Source organism: Colossoma macropomum, unplaced genomic scaffold (genome assembly GCF_904425465.1).
Source record: "Colossoma macropomum unplaced genomic scaffold, Colossoma_macropomum, whole genome shotgun sequence".
Classification (NCBI taxonomy): Eukaryota; Metazoa; Chordata; class Actinopteri; order Characiformes; family Serrasalmidae; genus Colossoma; species Colossoma macropomum.
Genome location: NW_023494804.1, coordinates 10,145,079 through 10,154,398, shown reverse-complemented (window position 1 = coordinate 10,154,398; position 9,320 = coordinate 10,145,079). Strand labels below are relative to the sequence as shown.

At 42.4% G+C, this 9,320-nt stretch overlaps 1 protein-coding gene across 2 annotated transcripts in view; it reads right to left on the bottom strand.

The window, feature by feature from the left end:
- Positions 1 to 1,894: 1,894 nt before the first annotated feature.
- Positions 1,895 to 9,320, bottom strand: part of apc (APC regulator of WNT signaling pathway) — a 47,417-nt gene continuing 39,991 nt past the window's right edge. For both annotated transcript variants that reach the window (XM_036594272.1, XM_036594271.1), the window contains one exon: positions 1,895 to 9,269. In XM_036594272.1, the coding sequence (XP_036450165.1) occupies positions 2,924 to 9,269 (6,346 nt within the window). In that variant the 3' untranslated portion in view covers positions 1,895 to 2,923. The remainder of the gene's footprint in view (positions 9,270 to 9,320) is intronic.

Genomic DNA, 9,320 nt, shown 5'->3' with positions numbered 1-9,320 from the left:
TGGTTCTTCAAGGGCTCTATAGTAAAGAAAATGGTTCTGTATCGAACCATGAACACTCAAAGAACCCTTTGCATGATTAAAGGGTTCTTTGCATCATGAAAAGGGTCTTCAGACTGGAGAATGTGCTGTACATGGTTCTATACAGAACCTTTATGAAAACGCTTCTACTTTAACAAGCTTGACATCATAATAATAGCAGAACCCTTTTCAAAAGGTTTCTATATAGTGCCATCTACAGCACATTCGCCATCAGTCTGAAGAACCCTTTCACGATGCAAAGAACCCTTTAATCATGCAAAGGGTTCTTTGAGTGTTCTTTACTAAAAAACCCTGGAAGAACCACCTTTATGAGCTTGCATGAACCATACCTCATCTCATTAAACTTGCATCAAAAAGCACCAACCAGACATTTTCATAGAAATGATGTGCAAAAGATTCTTATGTATAATAAACAAATGAATGTGCACTAGGAGATGCTTAAATCAGCATAGTTATTACTCAATAACGTAGCTATTTGCAGCCTATGAATTAGCAAGGCCATGATAATAGGCACTTCAAATACTGTGCAAAAGATATACAGTATCATGCAGAAGTCAGAGATTGCCTTTCATTTGTTTCATTTTCAGTAAAAATGGCCATTAAGTACAATTTATTCACTTTTAGTCACCAGAAAAAAATCTGAAAATATATTTAAGAGAAAATTCTGCCTTAACAACTAAATATCCAAATAGGGACCACTTTAAAACAAGACTATCTTTATAAATCGTTTATGAACGGTTTAAAATTATTTTATTAACGGTGATTAATTAGATCTAAAAGACCTTACAATAATTAATAAGCATTTACAACAGTTACCTGTTGTTTGCCAAATAGTGAACCCATATTCATTTCTAGTTAATCCTATAAACCGTCTATAAGGGTAGTCTTATTTTAATGTGGTACCGTTTTGGTGGTCTATCAGTTCTTTGACCATTATTAGGAGTCCCATTTTCACCATATCTTTCATTTTCATTATCTTACATCTCATCTCCTCAGAAATCTCTCTTTTAGTAATTTTAGATACACATGAGAAAGGAATTTGCGAGGCAGCTAAGATGAGCTTGGGTAGCAGGGGAGGAGCCAAGGGGTGGCCTTGACGTAAAGTTCGGCCACTCCTTTGGCCACCCCTGTTAAACAAAGTGAGACAGTCAGCCTGCCCTAGTGTAGTATGTAAAGCATAGAAGTTCGCGATTCAGGACGCAGCCTCGGAGACTGTGAGGTAAAGTTAAGTCACTCTATTTGGCAATAAATATAAAGCTATGTCATAACAAAGCGTCCACATTATAGAAGCAGCGTCATATGATACTAAAATCAAGACAACACACATTGAGAATCTAGGTTTATCGAAAACATGACATTTTAAGTTAGAGTTATACTGAAGTTTCTCCTGGCATTGTTTCATTTGCCACCCCGAAGTGAAAGCTCTGGCTACACTCCTGCTGGTTAGTTGCTTAGCGTCAATGTTAGTATCTCTTTGAATGGACAGTGTAAAAATAAATAAATAAATAAAAATAAAAAAAAAATTAAAAAAAAAGGTTAAAAGTTAACAACACCTTTGGGGACAGCTTTAAGATTGGAAGGACTGTGAAGGAAGGAAGGAAAAAAATAGCAGACAAGTGTGGACAAATACTTAGAATGTGATCTTATAATTAGTGTTGGTCTCTTCTGTGTAATTCTCTGCTAAATATTTCCTGCTTGTTTCCCCTGACTGACCTTACCAGGCTTAAGAAGTTGTATCTTAACAGTTAACATAAAAAATACAACTGTTATTGTGGAATTTTAGTCTGATTAACTAGTCATTATGCTAAAAAGAACAGGAACGTTGAACATGCAGAGTCAAAACACACAGAGCAAATCTCACCAAAATTAAGGTGTTTATTATGTTGATTTGCAATTTGTAATTTGAAATGCGTGTCAAACATCGATCAGCCTACTTTATTGCATGAGAAAAAAAAAATAAAATGTGGTCATTCACAACATGTTTTGGCAGAATAGTATATCTGATTATGTGCTTTAACAATAACTGTGAATAAAGGGTAAAATAAAATGAGCTTTAAAAAAAAAAATTAAAAAAAAGGTACCAACACCAAAACCTACAGTAATAATTTAAATTCTGAAACAACTTCAGTCCTTGAAACAACTTCAGAACAAAGTGTCCTTTAGAAGACACTCACCTCAACTGGAAACATTATACACAAACAGCAGAGCAATGAATCTAGCTACGGTTTTATAATCTATGTCCACTGTAAAGATCCTCATTCAAAAGTTTTTTCCAAGGTTAATTCCTTACTTTCAAAAGCACACACAAAAGTGTAAAATGTTACACTACAGCTATCAGTACATCATGTGTCCACAGAAATGTTCATCTTTACTTCAGGAAATACCAGACCACTGGTTCGGTTCATGCAAGGAGCAGAAGTCATAAAACATACAATATGTGGCAGTAAAAATGAGTTTGACATTTGAATTAATACAGGTGTACAGTTTTCCTTAAAAATCAAATGCATTAGTACAGAAGTCCACCAAAGCTATCTCCACATCCCAAATATTCCACTTTAAGTGATTATCTATCTCATGTCTGGAAAGATACAGGATCTTGGCGCAAGTTTAAATTAAATATATACATCATTAAATCTGTACAGTACAAATTGACATACAATATCCTTTGAGTCCTCCCTCCTAGCCACTCTCTAACAACCGAGTGTGCCTGCCACAATTCTACCAGCAAAAGATACACAGCTTTACATTGGCTTCAACTACAACGACTTCAACAATAGTTGTATTTTTTTTCCCACAGAGACAGACAAAATAAAAACATGATCCAAGCCTGCTTATGTATTTTTCTGTCCATAGTTTTGACAATTTAAGGCTAACTGTCAATGTTTTACACCGAAGTGACAATATAGGACCCACTCTCTGTTGTGTCTCCTTTAGAGTCTCTCTTTTTGACATTACTGTTAACTGGAGTAGGGATCTGAGATGGCCTCGGTGTTGTGCCGTCAGCGCTGCTCTTTCTTGGGCTCGGTGTGTAATTGAATGGACTAACCCTGGCAGCAACAGCACCGCTAGGGGAGCTGTGTTTGCTGGAATTGGTTGAGCTGAAAGGTGTGCGCTCAGCAACTGCAATTTCATGAACTTCAGTGGCAATGTTTGGGTTGCTTAAAACAGGCTTGATATCCGTCACTTTTTTGTCAAGACTCTCGCTACTTCTGATTAGGTTCAAATTAGTTTCCGAACCGAGACGCCGCGTTGCAGCGTTTTCATTTGATGCTGGCTGCTTATGATGGATTTCACTTAAGTCCCAATCTGAGGGATGTGCTTTTCCAGGCAAACTATCAATGACTGGAGGCGTGTTTCCTGTTGGTGACTTACTAGATCTAGGGTTATTAATGGGGCAGTCTTCAATTCTCACCCACACATCCTCACTCTTAGACATAGCAGCACTCATCTGATGTGAATCCCCAGCTGGATCTGGCAAGTCTAGAGTCATTGAGGGACTTGCTTCACTGTCTTTTATTTTCCTCCATGTTCCTTTCCGTTCCAGTCCTCCCTCCTTGTTCTGTCCAGATCGTTGAGGTGGATTGGCTGGCTGACGTTCATCTTCGCTTCTGCCCTTTTCACTTGACTCAGATGAGGCAGAGAGTATGGACGAACTGCTGCCTGTTCTTTTCCAAGTACCAACTCTTGGGAGAGAAGATGAATGTTTGCTGTGCTCCCTTTTCCATGTCCCTGCTCTGTTGATTGGGAGTCTCGAGGGGCTCTCTGAATGGGAACGGGAGATATCATGCCGTCTAAGTGACTTCCCATCTCCATTTTCAGAAGAGTTTTGGCTTTGAGGGGACTTTCTCCAACCACTTCCTTGGTAGGGCAGACTAAGAGACATATCTGGTAAAGACGGGCTTGATACAGGGGTTTGTGATTGGCTAGGAGAGGAAGGAGACAAGGATTCAAAAGAAGCAGACTCTTCTAATTTCCTTTTTAATGTTGGACTAGGGGCTTCTTTAATAAATGTGGACTGGCGAACAAGCCCAGGTTTCTCTGATCGGTCAGACTCACTGCCACTTGACTTTGTGGATGACATTCGAGATAACTCTGCCTTTTTTGATGTGCCAGTTGCTCCGCACTGATTTAGACTTTTTGAGGCAGACTCACTTCTGGGTATACCACTGGTACTCCGTGGCAAGCCACTATGCTTTGGAGGTGTTTGCCCCAACTGCCTTCCAGGAGAGGTATAAGATATTCGTGAAGACCCAGATGGTTTTGAAGCAGCACTAGGAGAAACAGTACGAGGTATTTGAGAGAGTTTGTTAGGTGGGGTCAGACCATTCCTACCTGGTGAGACAGAGGTGCGACCTGGAGACTGCATGGGTCTAGTGAGGGCTTGCTGAGGTGGCCTAGATGGTGTGGAGTCTCTGGATCCTGATCGAGAGGAGGCTTTACTTGATCCTCCTTGGGAAGCAGGTGGTTCTCTGGCAGGACTAGGATCTGACTTTGATGGTGCCTTCATGGTTCTGGGAGAGTTTCCAGAATTTGGTCCCTGAGGTGGGGGTTTCGTGCCACGTGAAGGAGGCTTTTTTGGAATAGGGCTGGTACTAGGTGAACTGCTTCTCACTCCAGGTACATGAGTCATTGTCCTCCCTCTAGAAACCACAGGAATTTGAGCTTGCCTCTGTTGAGAGGCCATGCTATCAAGACTAGGTCGGGGTTTTCCGGTGATGAGACTTTTATACACTTTCTTACCCCCTTTTAAGCTTTTAGCAGCTTCTTCCTCCTTTTTCTTTGTCTCTAAAGTGCTTTTTTCACCAGGTTTTAATATTCTTGGACCTTTGTTTGCTGCCGGCTTGCTATCATCTTGATTTGCAGGGAGGTGGAAAGGGGACCCAATAGATATGCCAGATTTTAGAGAAAGGATGGAATCTGAATCAGAAGAGCCTTGTCGAGATAGACTGGCTGCAGCCTGGTGTAGACTGCTAACAATTGAATTAGCACCTTCTTGGATAGCTTTCCAGTCAAAGGACTCAGAATCTGGCGATAAGGCTTGCTCTGAAATAGGACTGTGTGTGTCTGTGAGATCCAGGATGAGGTCTGGTTCCTCTGCTAGAATGCCATCAGCCATAATGTTTTTCTCCTCCTTAACTCCTTGGTCATCACCTTTACTTCTGGGTGGTTGCTTTTTCTTCTTTGGCATTGCAGAACTGATACACTCCTGTAAAAGGTCATCTTCAGAATCAATACTGAGAGAGCTAAGAGAACTATTTCGAGAGAAACATACAGGGGTGTCCTCAACGTGAAAGGCTTTTGGTGCATAACCCGAGGCTTGAGGCCTTGGCATTTCCACCTGCGTTGTGTCCTCTTTGTGTGAGCAATCCTTGTTGTTGTTTTCCTGGTCAATGTCACTTAGTGAACTTAGAGATGAGTTTCTGGAGAAACATACTGGAGTGTCCTCAATTGAAAACTTTTGCTTTTCGTCAGGCACTGTTCCTGTATTTTCCTTTGATGCTAGTGGAAAACTTGGCTTCTGAAGGGGCTTAGTTGGGGCAGTCTGAAATGCTGTCACTCTGTTGGTGTTTCCAGACTGCTCTCCATTGCTCTTTGAAGGTGGAACTTTTCTTTGTTCCTTATCTTTTCTGAGCTCAGCTTTTTCTTTAGAAAGGTCAAGATCATCATCCTCAAAGTCAAGTGAACTGAGAGAATCATTACGAGAGAAGCAATAAGGAGTACCCTCGATCGGTGTGTAATGATGCGGAGAATCAAAGGTAAAACCTGGACGTGTTCTTTCCTCAGCATTTACAGGCTTATCTGCAAACTCTCTGGGGCCAGCTTTGGGCTCTTGCTTTTTTGTTTCAATGTTTTTATCAGGATATGATGGTGCTTCTGCTAAGTTACTAGGGGCATCCGGCCGCTTGAGCATCCTTGCTCTGTATTCGCTGCTTTGTGGCATAGGTTTTACAGGGGAAGTTGGCTTTTTCTTTTCAAAATCTTGTTGAACTAGATTGCCAGTAGCAGTAGGTGGGAGCTGAGGTTGATCTGACATTTTCTGCACTCTAAAAGGTTTGTGTATTTTACCCTTTGGCATTGCAGAGTTGATGCACTCAGCAAGAATATCATCTCCCTCATTCTCAGCTGCAGCACCTTGTGGGTCAGAGGATACAACAATATCCTTTGTTTCTGCACTTTTGCCTTCTGGGACAGTGTCTCGTCTTTGACTGGATGCCTCTGCATGGGGAGCTGGACTTTCAATAGTGGTCAACTCATTCGGGGGTGAATCAATAGTAAGATCACTAAGAGATGTTGCTGTAGAGAAGTTTATGGGTGTTCCTTCTACACAGTATACCCGAGGCATGTCCTCTCCATGAGTTAAGGCTACATGTTTCTGTTGTTGCCCCCTGTTTTGTGAGGGAAGTAGTTTGTAAACGGGGAGTTGGCTTGGTTTACGGGCCACTGGTGGGGGTATCCTTGAGGCTGCTGGAGGGGCTTGTTTCTTGGGTTTTCTTGATGACTTTGTAGGCATGGCTGAATTTATACAGGCTTCCAGGATCTCTATGTCATCATCATCATCAGAGTCATCCAGGATGTCTTTCTGAGGTTCAGAAGCTGCTGGAGGCTTCTCTTGTCCCTTGGACTCTTTAGTCTCATCCTTTTCAGGTTCTGTATCATTTCCATGGTCATCTTCATGAACTGGAGGCATTATCTTCAGCTCAACATCCTTTTGAATAAAGGGCTCATCTAGACTTAATGCACTGAGACTAGAAGCGCAAGAAAATCCATCTGGAGTACTCTCTGTGGCAAAGTGTAAAAGTGTGTCATTATCTGGAAGGACCTGTACTTTTTGCACAGCAGCATTGACAGCTGCATGCCTTGGGGCCAAATCCTGTTTTTCAGAGTGGGGTGGCACAGTAACTTTTTGTTTTATAGACGTTGAACGTGGTGGTGGTGGTGGTGGTGTCTTGCTGCGACTGGGAGGCATTGTTTGGCCAGGGCTATCAGGCAGATCACTGGGGCTAATTATTCCACTCACCATTCCACTACAAGGCTCACTCTGTACAGAGCTTGCAATGGAGTGGCTCTCAAAACTGTCAAGAGAGCTGACAGAAGTGCATCTGCTAAACATGAGGGGAGTCTCTTGCACATAATGTTCGGGGGGACTTTTAGGAGTCTGGGCACCACTTTTCGAGGGTGATTTAGCACCTGATGAAAATTCCACAGCTTTATGATGTCTGGAACCCTCTCCATGCCCAACATGTGATCCTTGGTGTCGTGGGGGCTTCATTCTGACATAATGCCCAGATGACTGGCTTTCTGTTGTGCGCTGATCTGGAACATTAGTGGATTCTTTCTCAGAAACAGGCAAAGTTGTGTAGTTACTAGCTGCATTGACATTCCGCTTACAGCTCTCCATTTCATCTTCAGAGGACAAGGATGAAAGAGAGCTCCCCCTTGAGAAACATATGGGTGTGTCCTCCACACAATAAGTCTGCAGTGTTTCTTGATTTATTGTAGAAGCCTTGCAGGTTGTCTTTTGAATAGTTCTACCAGGCCCTGGTCGAGTTTGGGCTGTGGAAGGATGGAGCTGTTTTTGCCTACTCTGATTCTTTATGGAGGACACTGAAGACGAACTATCCTGGCTTAATTGGTCCTTGACAGAACTCTGGGAAGATGGTTTTGAGTGACTGAACACCGCCTTCTTAGAAGAAGCATCAGAATACTTCAGACTATAATCAATTGGCTGTTCTACATGGTGATCATTGTATTTCATGCTGTAATTGGTAGGCTGATCATCAAGTTGCTCTTCTTCTGAATAGCGCTCACTGTAGTTGGTTGGTTTATCATCACCAAAGTCATCCACAGTGCAGATCGTTTGGTTCATTTTTTTATTCATTCCATGACTAGACCCACTACTACTTTGCTCATTAGATCCCCTTGATCTGAATCCTCCAGATATGTCCTGTTGAAATCTTGGCTGGTATTTTTTAAGTTTATCCTCACTTTCACCATTTCCCTCTGTGTACATTGGGTATCCTGGGCTCTGCGACCTGGGTGGTTTCTGATCAGAGCGTTTCATTTCATCCTCTAGGGTCTTGGGCCTTGCCCACCTCTCATTCTGACTTGGGCTTTGCCGGCCAGAGTTGAGCTGCTCATCTGAATACTTCAAACTATAGTTAATCGGTGTGTCTAGATCTCCATCATCATCCTCCATGTGATTTGCATTGTGGATCTTATGAGCAAGGTCAGCAGGATATTTTCTGTAGACACAGCACTTGCTTTCATCATCCTCAGAGTAGGAGTCTACAGATGGTTTCATCTGGCCCCTTTTACCATAGCCATCAGTGCTGTTTACGCTATTTAAACTGTCATTAGATGCTCTATATTCCAGTTTGGGCATTGGGCAAGTTCTGCCTGACGGGTCTGATTTGCCATAACTGTAAATGTTTTGGTGACTGTGAACGCTGGTCTGACGTCTGATCATGTCATCCTGCACCATATGAGGGTCAGTGGTGGATCCAGCAGTTCTGTCATCCAGGCCTAAGTGCATGCCTTGTACTTCTTCCATTACCATTGCTATTTGTGCTGCAGTGGTAGGAATCTGCATCCCCATTCTTTTACTGGAGTCAGGGTCTGGGGGGAAACCTCTTCGCTCCCTATCCAAACTCTTGTCCCTCTCAGCCCTAACGTTGTCTGCATTTCCCCGATTCTCCCGTGAAGATGGACTGGAGAGGACTGGTGTGTTCATGTAAGGGGAACGAACACCAACACCACTAGTGTTATAACCATCTGACCTACATACTCCATCATAATCACCATAGACATTGTGCTTGTGTCGAGGCTTACCTCTGTGAGAAGCCTTAGGACTTAAATTGTCTATGTTGTCAAATGTTTCAGAAAGGTGCTGTGCATCCAATTCCTCAATTAGTGCTTTTTGTTTTCTTACATGTAGTGAAGGCAGGCTAGACCCAGGAGACATTATGTTGGCATCCTTGTATTTGGCAGGCCGATTGGCCATGAGGTTCCTTAAAGCTGCAGCACTACCCATGGCGATCATTTTGTGCTTTGAGTGGATCAGATTTTTCAGCATACTAACTGCACCCATATCCCACAGTGCTTCCTGGTCCTTTGCATTACGAGCAGAGAGGTTCCAGAGTGTCCCACAAGCATTGCTCACTATGGTCAAACTGTGAGACTTAAGGTGCTGCAGAAGAGTCTGGAGACAGCTGTTCTCTCTCAGAATTTGCCTACAGAAACATTTTAGAGGAATACGCATTAGCATTTACATATCTAAACTA